At 34.9% G+C, this 19,808-nt stretch overlaps 1 protein-coding gene across 8 annotated transcripts in view; it reads left to right on the top strand.

Annotated features, from left to right (window-relative positions):
- The window catches only part of RABGAP1L (RAB GTPase activating protein 1 like), an 828,618-nt gene that overhangs the window by 68,700 nt on the left and 740,110 nt on the right, over window positions 1-19,808 (top strand). For 4 of the 8 annotated variants that reach the window (XM_075527691.1, XM_075527706.1, XM_075527731.1 and 1 more), the window contains 2 exons: window positions 14,425-14,605; window positions 19,540-19,732. In XM_075527691.1, the coding sequence (XP_075383806.1) occupies window positions 14,425-14,605; window positions 19,540-19,732 (374 nt within the window). The remainder of the gene's footprint in view (window positions 1-14,424; window positions 14,606-19,539; window positions 19,733-19,808) is intronic. The other 4 variants (XM_075527698.1, XM_075527721.1, XM_075527714.1 and 1 more) reach the window with 2 other exon arrangements.

The raw sequence follows: 19,808 nt of genomic DNA on the forward strand, positions 1-19,808 counted from the left end.
GTCGTATGTAATAATCTTTTTTAGAATATTAAACATAATAGATTTTACTCTTTGGAAAATAAGCAGAGTAAATAAGTAAATTAGCACATAAGCATCTATTTTTGATAGCAAAATATTTTTATCTTTTTGTACTTGAAATAGTCCATGGATTTTTATCCAGTTCCTTGAATGTGAGCTGAAAAAATTGTAAATGAGATAGATATATTTTTAAAGAACTTTAGATTTTTTTAACCACAATCCCACAGGATGATATAATTTTGCTAGAGTAGACTAAATTAGCTGGGGAATTTTGAAACTGCCCCCATAGGTAAGTGTACAAGTTATGCTTTGTAGGGTTGAAAATGGTTCAATACTTTCAAGATTTAAGGTTTTTATGCCCTTTTAAATATTTTGTTTACTGAATCTTTGTTGAGATAGTGTTTGCTTCCTGTTCTGTTTGTTTTCTTGTTAGATTTCTCCTTATCTTTCCAATAATTTGTTGCTGTTGTTTGGTGCATAAAATTTGAGCATTACTCTGTTGCCCCTGTTCAGAATATCTTACAGTTCTATAATAAACCTTTACAGAATATAGTACCTTTTCCCATGAAAGAAAGAGTAAGGATCTTTTGATATACTCCTCTCTCCTGTTTGAATTACTAAGATATTGGTCATATATATTTTTTAAATTGTGAAAATATACATAACAAGCACATACCATCTCAACAATTTTTACATGTCCAATTCAGTGATATTGATCAAATCCTGCAAGTTATGCAACTATTCTCATTCTCCTTTCTTAAGTAATTCAGTCATCTTTGATATAAACTCAATGTTCCCTAAACAAAAACCTCTTCTTTCCTCCCTTCTATCTGTGATAACCAATAATAGTATGTGGTTTTATATACTTGTTTACTTCTTAAAAGTGAATATAGAGTTGGCTAATTTGTGACTTAGTTTGTCCAATATGATGTTTCAAAAAATTATCCATGTTGTGCTGTGCATCAGGATATGAATTCTCTTTATGCCTAAGAAGTATTCTAGTGTGTATGTGTGTGTATTTATACACTCTCACACACCACATTTTGTTGACAGACATTTTGATTCGTTTCACACACCCCTATTTGAAAGCAGTTACAGTTTAATAAGTGATCAGATTACAAAAATTATGATGGCAGACACCTTCGTTCATCTTTCTAATAAGCCTGTTGATCTGGTCTTCCCTGTTGCCAGCATCTCCACCTTCTATGAAATGAGTGGTCTTTTTATTTATTCCACCTCATAAAAAAAACTCCCCAGGGAGTTACTTGCTTGTTTGAAGCTTTTCCCAACAGTATAGATTTCATGAACCAGATCCTCCATTCAGATGATGCCATATTTAACCCAGAGACTGTATCATCAAGTGTTTTTGTCAAGGCAATACGCTTCTTATTGATTTTGGCATAACTATGCTTGTAGATAAGTTCGTTCATAGACTTTAGTTTTGGGTACTCCATGAAATGTATGGTTCCACGATCCTCAGCATGTTAATCGAAGCCCTATATAGCTTAACACAGGTGCCACTGAAAACTGGAAAAGGTGAAGATGCTGCAACCCTTTTCAAACTTTTGGGCTATTCGGATTTCACTTCTGTACACCTTCCTATATTCCTTGCGATAGTGCTTAGCTTTCTACTAGATAAGCTGCCTCCTTGCCTTTTGAAGCATCTTTTGGGCAAATTTCTTTCTCAGGTGCTTGATCTTTAGTTCAAGATAAATTCCTTCGCTTTTTCTTAAGGGTCTATGGAACAGCAGGGATCTTCTGTTCTTGTCTGCGACAGCCTCCATGATTCTAGGTCACTTAGATTTAAAAAAAGCTCTTTTCCTCTTTTGGCTTCTGAAAAGTATCATAGTCATCATTGGTCCTTACAGCTACACTAAAAAATTTAGAATGCTGTGTCCTATGGTAGTTTGTACATATATTCTATGGTTCTTTTCTAGACATTTACTTTCCATTAAGCCCTTGGGATCAGGTCTTCTCCCCCCACCTTTTTTTTTTTTTTTGAGTTTGTAATTCTTTAAAGGAGTTGGAAGCCCCATCTTCCTCTTGAGGTGGTTGTAAATGGCAGATCTTGCAGTTAGCAGCCCAACTCGTAAACACTACTCTACCAGGGATCCTCTATATTAGACACTTTAAAATACTGTGTCTTTATGGTAATGTTTTGAAATCAAGAAAGGTGAGCCCTCATATTATTCCATGATTGCTTTATCTATTAGTGATCCCATCTCTTTCCATATAAATTTGAGAATTGCCCTTTTAAATTCTGTAAGGAAGGGTTTGATAGTTTGATAGGAATTGCATTGAATTTATAGATTCTTTTGAGTATTATTTACATCTTAATTATATTAAACCTTTGAATTCACAAATATAGACTGTCCTTTCATTTATTTGAATTATTTTTAGTTTCTTTTTGTACTATTTTATTTTCTTCTGTTTACAAGTTTTTCACTTTCCTGGGTAAGCATATTCCTATGTACATCATTATTTTATGTTATTCAAATGTTAATGATTCCGTAATTTTCTTTTTTCTTCTTGTTCACTCCTGATGTATAAAAACCTGATTAGTTTTTGTGCATTGACCTTGTATTTCACCACTGATGAATCATTTTATTCTAAAGCTTCCTTGTCAGTTCTTTGGGATTTTCTGTGTATAGGCTATATCATCTGTGAGAGGTATAGTTTGATTTTCTTATTCCTGATTTGGATATCTTTTACTTACTTATTTTATTATAACCTAATTGCTCTGACTTTAATTTTCATAATGATTTTGAATAGCAATGATGAGAGTTGGGTCCCTGACTTGCTTCTGATATTAATGAAAATGCTCTCAATTTTTCTTCACTGAATGTGATGCTAACTGTGGATTTTTTATAAATACCCTTTGGGGAAAGATGAAACTGTTTCCATAAAGATTGACATTCTCAGAAACCCTATATAATGTTACTATGAGTTAGAATTGACTCGTTGGTAGTGGTTTGATTTGTATTTGCTTTATTATATTGAGGAGTTTGCTTTCTATCTTGCTGAGTTATTATTATTTTTTAATGTTGTTGAGTTTTATTGAATGTCTTTTGTGCATCTTTTGAGATCATGATTCGGTTTTTTTCTTCCTATAAGTAGTGTGTATTACATTGATTTGTTTTCTCATGTTGAACCTACCCTTGCATTCCTGGGATAAATTCATCCTCATCATGCTGTATAACCCAGTTACTGTTTTTGGTTTGCTGCATTTTGTCGAGATTTTTGAGTGGCTACTAACCATTATTTTAATTGCCCCCGTAATTATGGTTGTTTATAGAAAGATATATGCTTTAGAGGCATAGTCTTGGTCAGCTTGTGGGGTTCTGTATAGCACCCAGAGTTCCCAAAACTGCGCATTGACTCATTTTGAATACTCATTCATTTAGCAAATAAATCTGTCCAGTAAGTACCAGGCATTCTTCTAAGTGCTTGTGTGTTATATCAGTATGTAAAACAAAGACCCTTACCTTTGAAAATCATGCATTTCAGTGAGAGAGATAGACAATAAGCAATGCATATATGTATACATACAATACATATGCATACCAGAAAATAAGTAAACAAGATAAAGGGACATTGGAAGTTGCCTGTTGAAGTAAGTAGAAATCAGTTTTAGATACAGTGACCAGAATGGTCTCTGGAGAAGATGAAATTTGAGCAAAGATAGGAAAAATGATCTAAGCAGATCTCGTTTGAGTTTGTGTGTTTTAGAGTTTGCTCAGAGTGGCCTATGGGACAGAATAGAACTGCCCCACAGAATTTCTAAGGCTGCACATCTTTAGAGTGCCACATGTTTCTCTCCTGGATCAGCTGGTGGGTTCAAACAAACTGCGAATATTTCTCTTCAGAGCTGGGCTGACATTAATATATACATGAAAACATGTATGTACACATGCACAGAGAAATACACAATTTGCAAAGACACTGCGGGGTACCTTATATTTGTTTCTTTTCTTTTCTGATGATGGATTAGAAAGTGGAAAGTCGGGAACATCTAAAAAATACTGAATGCTCTAAACCCAGAGGTTCTGTAATTCAAAGATAGATCTTTGCTTGTAGGCTTTAATAGGGAGGAAAAGAAGAAAAAAAGAGAGCAATTCATCTTCTTTTCCTTAACTGTGTGAATGCTGTATCTTCTTGGCCAATCACAAAGGGATCGTTTGCTGCTAATCTCGTTTAGATCAAATTGTGGAAGGAAGTAACAGAGAAATTGCTCGGTCTTTCCCTTAGTTTTCACTAACTCTGTTTGAGTTCATGAACATTTGGTTCATGTTCCATGAACTACCTTCAGTTTCTCTATGCTACGCTCAACAAATTGGGTGATGTTCTGTTAACAGGTGCTAGTTATGGAGAAACTACAAACTAATTATCAATCCACTCAGTCCCCTCTAATTCTACTTGGTGTTGATTGTGAGTATGCTTTTATGGAGTTTATAACATTAAGTGTAGGATATGAGAGACAGTTCACTAGAATCAAAAATAGCATAATGATAACCAGTGCTTGGATAAGTAATATGTTCCTGAATGAATTTGTAAACTCTAACTTTTTAGGGAAAGTGCTTTAATCTTTTTTGTCAGCTTCTTTATATATGTATATATATATAATCTTTTCCATTCACAGATATATTCTAAAAAGAAATAATTGGCATATAGATTTTTTACACTGCAGAGATCTTAGAAATTAACTACTCCAAATTCCTTGTTTTTTCAGATAAAGAAGTCAGTGTATAGAGGTGACATGATTTTTCTCTCAAGATTTTTAACTTTATTATGTGCTCTGCACAACCTGACACTTCTTGACAATACTACATGATAATACATTGCCTTTCAGAAGAATTAGATGATGACTCAAAGATCAAAAGACTTTGATTTCATTATTCCAGCAGAGAAGGGAGAACTACACTTGTGTAGGCGCTTCAGTGTATTCTTCATGTGATAGATATTTATTATTTTTTCCTTGATCGCATGACTCTAGCTGCTGGTCTTTTTTTCTTAAGTCAAGTTTATAGAACTCTGAATTGTATTGGCAACAACTGTATTCTAGGCAATAAATGACTACTTAATAGATTTAATGATATTAACTTTAATTCTTAAATAGGTTGTATGTGTAATTATAGCAGGAACACTAATAGAAAACTCTAGCCTTATGGGCTGTTGTCATGAAAAATCATGAGCATATTCATTGTTCATCAATCTACCGTATATACTTGTATATAAGTGTGTAAGTATATGTGCTGAAAACTGGAGTTCGGCTTATACACAGGTCAGTGGCATGTATGGATGTCATGTGGTCAAGCCCGACTAACAAAAGGAGGAAATCTCATGAAGCCTGACATAGAGTTATTAGCAAAGTGGGTTCGAGATGCATGGGAAGACAGTCCAGAAGACACGGTGCAAAGTGCCTTCCAGAAATGTAGTATTAGTAATGCTATGGATGGCAGTGAAGACTGCGCTTTGTATGAAAATGACCGCAGTGATGGTGATGACGGTGATCTCAGTGAGGACAGCGTCTATGATGACCTAACATGAACTGAAGCTCTGCATTGGGATACGGATGATGAGGACGAATCCCGTTCTGAAGGATTTTAACTCTTGGCATGTTAGCTTGGTTGCTGATTGAGCTCAGAGAATAATACTCTTAAGGTATCATTGTTGATACCTTATTCTTGTTGAACCTATTTTCCACTTACGGTGCTGGTTTACTAATGTTAAATGACTTGTCCTTTTATTTAAAATATATATTTAAATATATTACCCCACTGATGTCTCAATTTTTAGTAATTTTATTTTCATTTGTTTTGATTATTGAAACTCACCAATAGCTTCTGAATTTTCCTCCCTAGGCTTATACTGAGTCAATCAGTTTTTCTGGTTTCCTAGGTAATAATTAGGTACCTCAGCTTATACTCAGGTCGGCTTATATTCGAGTATATATGGTATTTTGTTTCGGAAATATTAATAGCCCTCTCTAAATTATAATATAATACCTAGGGAATATTTTTCATAATGAGGTAGATTTACAAGTGAACATTAGTTGTAAAAAGGCAGTCAATTTTAATTAAGTGAAATGCACATATAGTGATAATTTTAGGAACCAATTTTTTTTAGGTAGGAGTTGGAGAACTGTATTACTATCTTCATGAGAAAGTTGTAGGGCTAGCTTTAACATTTTTGAATTTAATGTACAGTTAGTACAGGAATGCTAAAGAAATACAAAAATAAGTAGGTCACTGAATAAGTTAGGTATGGCCATGATGATGTGTAACAGCATTAAAAAGTGGTGGCTTACAGTAATAAACATTTACTTTTAAATCGTCATGGTTCTTTGGCTCTGACTCAGGCTGTGGATTGGGTAGATTCAGCCCTTTTCACCTGTCACATCGTGGAGCAATGGGCTCGCCATGCGTTTCTCATGTTAGCTGGCAGCAACCCAACAGACCAACCCAAATCACGCAAGCACATCGAAAGTCTCTGCTCCGACCTCTGTTACTGCGTTTTCTCTTTGGTTGGTGGTGGGTCTTCTCTAGTTATCCTAATGCTCGTGCCCAGTAGCCTTCCAGTTTATCCAAATTTTGACTGAAATTTATGCTTTTAGGATTCTATTTTAGTTAAAAACCCACTTGCAAATGAATAGGTAGGTGCAAGCACATAATCGAAAAGTAAGAAACAGGCTAACTGTATTTGGCACAGAAGGAAATTGGACAGTGTGCAATTTTGAGATTTTTATTTCTAAATGTGTTCAGTTATTTTGGGAAGAAAATAGCTTCCAGTTAGACTTTGCTGAACGAATGTTGTTATACCATTTCTGGTATATGTGAAAATTGTACTTCGGGCAGCCAACTGAAGTGTAAATATAGACATCATCATTGCTCATTTAATAAAAATGATGTGGCATTAAAGTAAGAACTCAAAGCTATTTCACTTGGTATAATTAGTAGAATTGCTATAGGTTTAAGGAATATGTGTGTGAATGATTCAATTCAGTCAAAATATTTGGTTGAACTCTGAATTCAGAGGAATAGAGAGATGGGCATGTGTAGGGGAAATTTATATGTATCAGATTTTCTATAGCACTGATACATAAAGTTTCTTACTCCCATACATTTTCAAAATGCTCTGGAAATGAAAGTATTTATGCTTAGCCTACTGTTACCAATGTTGGAGTTTATTCTGATGAAGTATAAAAATTCTTTGTCAGATTATACATTTTATTTTTGGATTGTAGCTAGGTACCTTTTTACTAAATTCTTTTGTGCATTGTCTGTGTTATATTCTGGGTAGAAATGGATTTATTAGTCTTCAGTTCATACAACAGGAGGTTCCATATTACTTAAAAAGCTTGAGAGTGTTCTAGCTGCTGATCCTTATGCTGTGAAATAATAACAGATTGACATACATAAAGAGAAAGTAATATTTTGCTACAACACCCTACTGGGTAGCATGAGGTTTAGTAAATTTTATTTTGAATTGACTTGTTGAAATGTAGGTCATGAATTGACTGGGTTCTTATGCACATTGCATGTAATGAGAATCTTAAACATAAATGACGTTAGGTTCATTTATTCTAACTTTCTAACTGATGTAGCAATCCATCCTGCTAGATGCAAAATAATTAAACAGATATTTAATATGTCCATAATGTGGTTCAGGCACTATATTGTGGATATGTTGGTAAGGAAAATAAAAATACGACATGATTCTTACTCTCATAGAGATACTTAAGTGTTCTGGAAAGTAGCTGAGTGCTCATTTCATTACAGTAGATTAAAAAAAATTTACTTTTACTTATTACATACACTACTCGACATGCTTAGGTTCCAAAGACCAGGTTCTTATTTGAAAATTGGTGTCATGTTAAAATGGAGATGACTACAGCAGATCACAAAATCGTGGATGAGTATATTTTTGCATAACAGCCAAATAACAATTTCATAACTGTTAAACAACTGAGCACCACGGTCTAGCCAAATCGACACCTCAGTATTCATTGTTGCAGTTGTATGTCATTCATATGCAAAATAGTAGATTATTACTATGGTTGTAAATGTAAAATGTCAGATGAAGAGATAGTCAATTAAGTGAGGAGCTGGTATCCAGGAGATATTATAATTACAAGTTCAGTTCTAGACCACGACAAAGAAAGGGAGTATTGACATACAATGAGTCACACACAGTTTTCAGTTTTGGACCTATTAAAGTTATTTTTTATACTATAGTCTGTTAAGTGTGCAATAGCATTTTGAAAAACTTTCAAATATTGTGACAGTTACAAAAACACGAGACAGACATAAAGTGAGCCCAAACTGTTGGAAAAAATATTTTTTCCCAGTTGTATTTTGTCTTTTTATTCTTGAAACAGTGTCTTCCACAGAGCAGATTTGTGTAATCTTAAAAAAGTTTAACTTGCTTTTTTTTTGTTTTGTACTGTTGATGTTTTATCCCAAGGCTTATTACCAAACACTAGAAAACTGTGTAGATTGCATTTTAAATTTATGTGTAGGATGCAGTTTGAGTTAATATTTGTATAAGGTATAAGATCTGTCTGTGTTCATTTTGCCCCCAAATGAATGTCCAGTTGTTCCAGCATTATTTTTTGAAAAGACTAACCCTTCTCTATTAAATTGCCTTTATAAAAATTCAGTTGGCAATATCTGTGTGGGTCTATTTCTTCTATACTTTCTAGTCTGCTTTATTGATCTTTAGTTTATTTCTCTGAAGAGCTACACACACACACACACACACACACACACACACACACACACACACACACAAACACAGGAGTTTTCAAAGTTAATGGCAAAATGGAATTTTTTGAAGAAGATGCTTTAAAACTGATTATGGTGATGATTATATAGCTCTTTTCGATGTGATTGATTGAACTATTGAATGATATGATATATGATATATGCCAATAAAACTGCTGGGAAAAAGAATTTTTCACAAAAGTTTTGAAGTGCTCCCAATCTAGAAAGAAAGATAATGTAGTTCAAGGAAATGGCTCACATAATTATGAGATTTTCAAGTTCCAAATTTGTATACAAAACAGCTTATTGAAGGAAGGGAGGGAGGGGGGGAATAGAGGGAAAAGTGAGGAGCTGATATCAAGGGCTCACATAGAAAGAAAACGCTTCAAATGTGATGATGGCAGCATATGTACAAATGTGCTTGACATATGGATGAATGTATGGATTGTGATAAGAGCTGTAACTGTCCCCAATACAATTATTTAATAAAAAAAAGCATATAGTAAAAAAAACCAAAACAGCTTATTGTTAGGGCAAAGAATGTACAGATGTGCTTTATACAATTGATGTATGTATATGTATGGACTGTGATAAGAGTTGTATGAGCCCCTAATAAAACGTTTTTTTTTTAAAAAAAAACAGCTTATTGGAGACTTTTTCTGCCTCTATGGATTGTGAGGGTAGTTAATCCAAAATATGCAGATTAGGCAGCAGGCTGGAGTCATCTGCAGGTTTAAGTCACAAGATGTAGAATTCAGGTAACGAGAAGAGGATAGGCTGAAAGAAACAATGAGTTTTGCTAGAGTATACTTGGGAACCATACCATACCTCTGAGGAGCCTTTGAGGTGTAGTGCTTAAGCCTAGGGCTGTGATCCATATAGTCAGTAGTTTGAAACCACCAGCAGCTCTGTGGGAGAAAGACTGGGCTTTCTACTCTTGTAAACAGCTCAGTTTTGGAAACCCACATGGCAGTGTGTTTGGTTTTACCACACCTTTAAGGATGTACCATCATGGAAAGTTATTGTATTTACATAATACTCTGGACCAACAACCTATCTACTGTCTGGCCAAATCCCAGGGAATCATAACCAAGTTACATGAAATGAATCATCACATTCTATATGTGTATTAATTTTCAAATACCATGCTCTCTTGATTATTACTGCTTAATAATAAAACATAGAATTGGGTAGCATGAGTCTATATTTTGTTGTTCTTCAATATTATGTTAGCTCTCAGTGACTTTTTGTGTTTTTATGTAAGTTTTGGAATCAGCTTGACAATGTCTATAAAATAGCTTGCTGAGATTTTGATTAGTATTGTATTGAATCTATAGATAAAATAGGGAAGAATTGACATCTTAATTATATTTAATCTTCTGATTTATGAATATCGAACATCTCTCTATTTAGATTTTATTTTTAAATCAGTTTTACACAGGTTTTCTCATGCATACATGCACACATAAATGTTTTTATATGCATATTTTATTGGATTTTTATTTAGGTATTTCAATTTTTGTGCAAATTATAATTTTTAAAAATTTCAGATTACAATTTTTCATTATACATAAGAAAGCTATTGACTTGCATATTGATCTTGAATCTTGAAACTTTCTATACTTACTTACTTAATTTTGTTTTTTATTATAAATTCTTCAGTGTCTCTACATAGGTAGTCTTGTACTTTGCATCCCAAAATAGTTTTATATCTTCCTTTCTAATATTTTTCTTTCTTCCTTGTCTTACTTCCCTAACCAAGATTTTCACTATAATATTGTATCAAAATGATTAGAGTGGATATCCTTGCCTCATACCTGATCTTGAGAGGATGGTGCCCAGTCATACCATTAAGTAGGGCTTATTTTGTTTTGGGTGAAAGCTTACAGAGCACATTGGTTTCTTTTCAACAGTTCTTACACATATTTTTGTGACATTAATTCCCGTCCCCACAATGTAGCAGCACTCTTCCCTCTTCCTCCCTCTGTGTACTGTTTCCGTTTATCCTTCCTGTCTTCTGAGTTTTGCCCCTGAACCACATGTTGCCCTTTGATCTCTTTTTTTTAACCTTTTTATATGGTTGATTATTAAGTAGATTTTTGGTAGATATTCTTTATGTGAGTTGAAGACCCTCTCCCTATTTTAAGTTTGCTGAGTTTTTATATGAATGGGTGTTGGATTTTGCCATATACTTTTTCTGTGCCATTTGACATAAATTTTTCTTTAGTCTGTTGATACAGTTGTTTTTATGCATAGTTTTTGAATATTGAGCCAATCTCGTATCCCTGAAATGAATTTATTTTGGTTGTGGTGTGTAACTCTTTTTACACATTATTGGATTTCATTTTCTAACACTTGATGATGTTTGAGTTTGTATTCATGAAATAGTCTGAGACAAAATAGTCTGTAGATTTCTTATAATCCCATTATCTAATTTTGGTCTTAGAGTAATGGTGACTTCATAAAATGCATTTGAAAGTGATTCCTCTCCTGCTTTTTTGGGACATTCTGGAGAATTAGTATTTCTTCAACATGTTTTTGAGAGAATTCACCAGTGAATATCATGAGTCTGGTACTTTCTTTTTAAAAAGTTATTGATTATTATTTTAAAATTTTCAAAAATATAAAGCTATTCATGTTATCTATTTTTTTCTGTTGTGGACTTGGTAGTTTGTATCTTGGAAGGAATTGGTACATTTCATCAAACTATTTAATGTGTGGGTATAGAGTTGAAAAATTAAAAAAAATTTCATTTAGCTCAAAGTATTTAATTTTTTTCCTTGCATTATTTCCTTGACTCATGAGTTGCATGCAAGTGTGGTATTTAATTTCCAGACATTTGAGGATTTTTTATCTCTCTCTGCTATCAATTTAAAGTTTAATGTCCTGTGGTCTGAAAGAATATTTGTATGACTTCTGCTCTTGTTGTTTAGATGGTATGGAATGTAGTCTACCTGGGTGAATATTGCATGCAAGCTTCAGAAGAAGGTGCTGCTCTTGGATGGGTTATTTAATAAATTTTGCTTCCATCAGTTGATTGATAGTGCTATATCTTAATTATATTAGTGGATTGTATCTATTTTTCCTTTCAATTCTATCAGGTATTTTGAGTTCATTTGTTAGGTGTGTACTTGTTAGAATCAGTCCATTTCTTTTGAGCTATAAAGATAAAATGGCAGGAACAAAACCAAACCAAACTCACTGTCAACTCATAGTGACCCTATAGAGTAGAACTGCTATGTGAGTTCCTGAGACTGTAACTCTTTATGGGAATAGAAAGCCCTGTCCTTCTCCCGAGGAGTGGCTGGTGGTTTCTAACTGCTGACCTTGCAGTTAGCAGCTCAACAAGGAACTACTACACCATCAGGGCTCAAGAAAGGTGTAAGTTCTGGTAAGGAGTTGGCCTTTTATTTGAATTGTGCTGAAAGGTTTTAGTCTGGAGTTTAATGCAGCCCTCTCCCCACCCCCTCCCTTACCAAGCATTTCTTTGGCAGCACTGTAAAGATTAGAGGGGAAGAAGGTTGTGGAGATAGGACATGAGATTGGAGGTTTGGTTTAGGATGGTAGTAGTGGAGATGGAAAAAAAAAAAGGGCTAGATGTAGGTTTATATTAGAGATAGGGCTGCCCTTACTTCCTAATGTGAGGAGTGAGGAACTGAGGATGAATCAAGGATGATATCCAGGCTTCTTGTTAAAGTTGGTAGAAGATGGTACTGTTTACTGAAATAGTAAATCTGGACCAGTAATAAATTTGGAAGAGACAGTAGAAATTCCATTTTAATCATGTTCTGTTTAGGATATTGATAAGACTTTCAAATGGAAATATCAAGTTGAGTTGAATTTAGAATCAAGAATGTAGGATACATGGGTTTGGTAGATAGGCAGTATATAGGTGGCATTCTAACCTATAGAAATGAGAAATATGATTCACACAGAGAGTATAGCACAGGATCAGAAAAGGTACAGGGATTTTTTTTCAGGGGATTTCCACCATTTAGAAGTGCAGGAGTAGGAGACTGAGAAAGACTTGGAGAAATTGGACCTAGGAAAAACACCATGAATGTGTAATGTCTTGACAATCACAAGACAGGAAAGATAAAGACATGACTTCTAACATGTACTGCATCTTCAGAACCATGTAATAATCAAAGTGAGAAAAACTTTACAGGAAGATTAATGTATTTGTTTTTTCAAAACCATTTTATTGGGAGCTAATACAGATATATCAATCACATCAAGCAGTCATGTACAATTGCTACCACAGACAAAGTTATTTGAAACACTTTAAAAAGACATGAAAATATCCAACAGAAATAAATGGTGTCTATCTAATTATACTGGCTGAGGAATATAATTATTTTTTATTTTTATATTCTTGAAATTTTTATTTCTTATTACGTTAAAAAGTAATTTTTAAATTGTTCCTTGAAGCGGGAAGTAGTTCTCTTCTTTGGCCATGACTACGTTGTGTTAGTGTCACCTAGTGGCAACATGTGATGTTGCACTCATATATGGCAATGGAAAGAACAAAACAAAAGAAAAGAAAAATGCCAAAAGAAAACAAACCACCTAATTACAAAAAGCAAAGGAGGAATGTTCTGGGGGATTTTAGGCGTGAATCAATAGACTTACTAGCTTATCAAAGTCCCAAAGTCTTTAGCTGTCCCCCGCATAGCCCATTTACTTGTGAACAGATGTAGTATATGCCTATTACTGTCTTTCAGGATGTTACCCTTTCTGAGTCTTTTGCTACCACCTTAATGTTGTCCCCGCACTCCTCACAGTTACCCATCACATTGACCAGATCATGATCTTCATGGCATCGACAGTTCATCACAGTTACTTCATTTGCTCCTTTGCTTGCTTACTATAATGTAAGCTCAGGAAAAGCAGGCTATCTGCCATCCAGTCACTCAAGTAGCCCTAGTGCTGAGGAGGTGCCTGCTGTTTAGTATATGTGTTCGGTTGTGATTAGTTATGTAAATATGTGAGCTTACGACAATTGTAGACAGGATTGGAATAAAGTAGAGCTCTATCCAGAAGACAGAATCACCTGTACTTGCTACATGAATGCAGTGTGAAAACGTTTTTGTTTTATTTTAGTTCTGATGAGGTATTAATGTGTCTGCAAAAGTTCTAGAACCTAGGGCATTGTTTTCTTATTCATTCCATTTTCATTCTCCCAGAAAAAGTTTCTTAGGTACAGCACCGATCCTGAGGACATAAACTTTTGAAAACATTTAGCTTTAATTAAGTGATTTTACTGAATCTACTTTTGTATGTGTGTGAATTTTTAGGTATCTGTAAGATCATGTTAAACTACTTTCTCTTTATTTAAAAAACAAAAACTGTAATTTCTAGAAGAAACGCGTAATCAAACAGCAGTAAATCTGTCTGATTGCGATTTGGGTAGGATTTGTTTTGTTTTTCAGGGAACAATCTGGTTCTTTCAGTCTGGAAACTCAGGGTGAAGCGTACATTTCCATTTTGTGACCCAGTCCAAAAAGTAGCCGTTCTAGTGTTGAGATAATTTTTTAGTTTGTGAGATTATTTTTCACATGAAATATCTGTAAAAGCCAAGGATTGGTTCAATATGTATTAGTTCATGTTTTAATCAATATTTTAATTTTTGTTTAATCTCTAGGTTTGACCAGTTGAATGTGGGAAGAGAAGTTTGTGGAACTGAAATGGAGGTCAGAGCTTCAGTACAGAAGGTTAGTGGGTCATCCGATTCTGTGGCTACACTGAACAGTGAAGAATTTGTTTTGGTTCCACAGCATGCAGATGATACTTCTGCAAAAGATGATGAAAGACCTCAACTAAAGGTAAGTTTCTCTTTTCCACAAATTATACATTTTAAATTACAGTTTTTAAACTAGTTGAACATATCGCATGACATGTTGTTTTTCTCTAATACTGACCTTGAGAATAGAATTAATGTTTGATTTTCCCAGAGGCTATTTATTTGTGGGTTTCTAATGTTTTTTGTTTTTGGTATTTAACTGTTAGGCTTAACTTGCCAAATTAGATCTTATTAATTTAATTTATCTGGATTTTTTGGGGTGGGGGGCACGGTGTCTCACTGCTGGATTTTAGCAGCTACGTAGATACATGGTTGTGTTTCACTTTTACTTCCAGATACGTCTTTCTTTATGGATTTTGTTTTAAGTTAGCTGGTAACATTTATTTTATGTGCTCCAACAGTTTATGTAATTCTATATTTTAAATTATATGTCATATTTTATTTATTTTTCTTTTTACTATTATGTAACCTTTCCTAAGTCAAAGAAATTTAAGCAACTTCAGGATATATATATATATATATATATATATATATATATATATATATATATATATTAAACTGTCATGCAGTGGTTAGAGTGTTCAGCTGCTAACTGAAAAGTTAGCGATTCAAACCTACTAGTTGTTCTGTGGAACAAAGAGATTCAGTCTGTTTCCCTAAAGATTTAGAGCCTTGAAAGGCCTTTGGGGGCTGTTTTGCACTGCCACCATACAGGGTTGCTATGAGTTGGAATATGCTTAACAGCAGTGAGTATGACTTTGGGTTTTAGAAAAGGACTAGAAAAGTAGTCAAAAAGTGGTATAAATAATTTATGGCTTTTATTCAATATTAACTATCAAATCAAAGGAATATTAACTATCAAATCAAAGGTATAGTAGTCTATCCATACAATAAAACATGTTATAAAAATCAGATTATTAAGTATTCACTTTACCTTATGTCATATACATGTAACTTTATAATTTTTTAAATCATTTTACCGGGAGCTCTTAGCAGATATCATGGCATTCCATAGTTCAATCACATCAAGCAGTATTCTACAATTGCGGTCACTGTCACTTTCATTTTCTTCCTTCTTGAACTCTTTGATATTAGCTTCCCCTTTATCCCCCAACCCTTATGTATATATGCATCCATCCATCCATCCATCCATCCATCCATCCATCCATCCATCCATCTATCCATCCATCCATCTCTATATGCTGCATCTTCCACCATCCAATATAGCCATTTACATGCAATTCTGTTGTTTGCTCCTCTAGAGTGGAGCTATAAAGTCATCAGTGCTATCAGCTGTCCCCCCCCCCCCTCACACCGCACACAAACACTGGCTTCACATTTGCTCAGAGAACCTTTACTCTTGTTACTGTTTCTGAAGGGCTATCTATCTTGGCTTTCATGTACTGAATGATCTTAATTATACAAATGAACATATACAAATCTAACATGATTAATGAGGGAAAACAAACCAAAAAACCCAAATCATAATAGGGGGGGGGAAATATTAAAGAACTAGAGCAGTGTTTCTCAACCTTCCTAATACCGTGATCCTTTAATACAGTTCCTCATGTTGTGGTAACCCCCCAACCTTAAAATTTTTTTCATTGCTACTTCATAACTGATTAATTTTGCTACTGTTATGTATTGGGCAACCCTTGTGAAAAGGTCAGTCAATCTCCAAAGGGGTTGTGACCCACAGGTTGTAAACCACGGAACTAGAGGCTAGTTACAGTATGTGCTTCCTCAGTCCTATACCATACCGTGGAGTCATCACCCCTCTGTGTGGTCCTTCTGAGAGGGACTGTCCAATTAACTTGCAAGTGGGTTTTGGCTCTCTACTACATCCTCACCTCTTCACATCAATTTGGTTGCTTGGTTTTGAACTTCTGATACCTTTTCCGAACCCTCATGATCACACAAGCTGGTGTGCTTCTTCCATGTGAGCTTTGTTGCTTCCCTACTAGATGGCCGCTTGTTTGACTACAAGCCTTTAAGATACCAGACACTATATCTTTTAGTAGCTGAGCACCATAAGCTGTCTTCACCACATTTGTTTATGCACCCATTTTGTCTTCAGTTATTGTTTCAGGAAGGTGAATATCTTATAATGCTACCTTATTGGAACAAACCATTCTTTTTTTTAAAAAAAATCATTTGATTGGGGGCTCATAGAGCTCTTATCACAATCCATCCTTCTATCCATTGTGTCAAACACATTTGTTGCCATCATCATTTTCTAAAAATTTTCTTTCTACTTGAGCCCTTAGTATCAGCTCCTCATTTTCCCCCTCCCTTCTCCACCCTCCCTCTATCACAAACCCTTGATAATTTATAAATTATTATTATTTTTTCATGTCTTACACTGACCGATGTCTCCCTTCACCTAATTTTCTGTGTCCGACTCCCAGGGTGGGAGTTATATGTAGGTCATTGTGATCGGTTCCCCCACCTTCCCCTTGCCCTCCTGGTATCGCTACTCTCATTATTGGCCCTGAGGAGTTTATCTGTCCTGGATTCTCTGTGTTTCCAGCTCTTATCTGTAGCCATATACATGTTCTGGTCTAGTTGTCTTTATAAGGTAGAACTGGGATCATGATAGTGGGGAGGAGGAAACATTAAAGAGCTAGAGGAAAGGTGTATGTTTCATTGGTGCTATATTGTACCCTGAGTGGCTTGTCTCTTCCTTGTGAACCTTCTGTAAGGGGATGTCCAATTGTCTACAACCATTCTCGTACTGTGGTAAGGTTTAAATAGAAGCCCAGAGTCCATCTTGTTGCATTTGCATTTATATACATATATAAACAAATATATCTATATTTAAATAATTATGTATTTACATCTACTTATATATATTCTTTTTATTTATTCTTTTCTCTTGACCCACTATTATGTTTACCCATCATTCACATCACAGTAATTCTTCTAAGATACAATTCTATTGATCAGATATGACCAGAAAAGCTACACTTTCCTTGCCATCCATTTTAGAACCATTACTGTTCCCCTGTACCCATCTTTATTGAATCACCACTCTCCTCCCCCTGCCTCCTCCTCTCCCATACCCCCACCTGGAACTGTCAGTCCTGTCGCTGTCTCTGTAGGACCACCCCTCCTGCCTATCTTAAATAGATAACACAAAAAACAAAACAAAAATAAAATAAAAAGAAGACACAAGTAGTCACAAGTCTATCAGGGATCCTGACACAGAGCAGATGAACATCTATCTGTTAAATAGAGAGAAGGACACGCTATAATCCATCAGTCTAATCTAGGGTTCTGTATCTGGGTCCCACTTACCTAATAACACATACACCCTTTTGGTCTTCACCATTTTTGTGTAATCCTCCCGCCCCCCATTTACATTTTAGACTTTCAGTGGAGTCCTCTTGTGTGCAATCCCCAACTAGTTCAGATGGAGTTCCAAGTGCTGCCCCCCACCAAGTCACAAGTCTACAATTGGCATTCCCCAGAGACTTTGTGTCTTCGTTCCCATCACTGATCTGTTGCACGCCCCTCTTGTTTTGCTTTCAAGGGGTGGGTCAGACTGGCCACTCTCCCTGAACTGTATCTTCAGGGCAGTCTTCTTTAGCACTGTCATCTAGGGAGACGTGATCATGTCTTGAGCTGAGGCCAACCCTGCAGTCATCTGGGAAAGAGCTGCTCTGAGCATAAACATTGCCCTCAAGGGTTGGCACACTGGAATGACGCCTACTTGCTCTCCCTCTCCTGTGGAGATATAAATAATACCCTTCCCTTGGGTGGGTGAGTGCCACCTGCATTGCTGTCTTTATTTCCTCCACCCTCTGTGGGCATTAAAGGCATATAAGAGCATGGAGGACAGATGCCTTTCAGCACAGGTGCTGTTTGCATCTGTTTTTGATGACATATGAATCTCTCTATCTTGTCCTCATCCCAGGACTTGTGTGCTGTGTGCATTTTCCCTATGTCCATGTAACTTTATAATTTTATTCAAACAATTGTTGGCTGTAATTCAGATATTTGTGTTCTAGAATTATTGTTTTTAACTTAACTCATCATTTACTTACTTAGGCTTTATGTTCTAATTATAAGAAAAATATTATTCAGCATGAATTTAAGGAAATTAACAATATTGTGCCTGGAAGCTAGTTCAAATAATTTTGAAGAAAGATGAACTATGTTTATCTTGTTATAACAAGAAATGTGACTTTTTAAATGATTTTCAGAATAGACACTATCTTTTACAATAAGTCATCTTTCTTTCAAATGTGATTCATTTAAAGTTATATGGTATTTAGGATATGCAACTAAAAGTTTTTTTTAAGTAAAATCAAATCAAAAGAATTTTTTGTATATAAAATCTCAGTTGAAATGTAGTTGGAAACTATTAGAGTTGAATTTAATAATCCTCTTCTAATTTTTTCAATTTTTAATTTGTGATTTTAAAGTATTATCCCCACTGCAGCTGAGTCTGTTTTAAGTTGCATTCTAGTATTGCAGGGCATACTAGAAACCATAGGGCTTCCAAGCCTGTAAGTCTTAAAAAAAACAACAACAAAAAAAACCATTTTATTGGGGGCTCGTATAACCTTTATCACAATCCATATGTACATCTATTGTGTCAAGCACATTTGTACATTTGTTGCCATCACCATTCTCAAAACATTTGCTTTCTATTTGAGCAAGGCTTTAAATCTTTAGAGAGGTAGACTGCCACATAGCTCTCTCATGGAGCAGCCGGTGGGTTTGAACTGCTGAACTTTTTGTCAGCAGCCAAGCATTTAACCACTGCACCAGGCACCTTAATTATTATACTTTTGTGAATCCAAATGCATCTGTGTACATTTGTAGTATTTAGTAGCTACTTCTAGTTTTCAATATTAAGTTTAAAAAAATTCTTACAGAAAATAAATATTGTATTAAAATTAAGCTCTAGAACCATGGAATTGAAACAGAAATGTCTTGTTATATCTATAGATAGCTTCTAATGGCGATGAGCAGTTGGAGAAAGCTATGGAAGAGATTTTGAGAGATTCTGAAAAAGGACAAAACAATCTTCTTGTTAGTTCTCAGAATTCCAGTGAGATTTCGGACCATTCATTTGGAGATATTTCAGCCATTCAAACAAATAAGCCATCTCTTCAGTTAATTTTGGATCCATCTAATACAGGTATTGTATTGAGCTTTTAGAAACCACTGGTGAAATGGGGTAAAGTGATAATAAGCTTTTTCAGATCAACATTTGA

The sequence above is a fragment of the Tenrec ecaudatus genome, chromosome 1 (genome assembly GCF_050624435.1).
Source record: "Tenrec ecaudatus isolate mTenEca1 chromosome 1, mTenEca1.hap1, whole genome shotgun sequence".
Taxonomy (NCBI): Eukaryota; Metazoa; Chordata; class Mammalia; order Afrosoricida; family Tenrecidae; genus Tenrec; species Tenrec ecaudatus.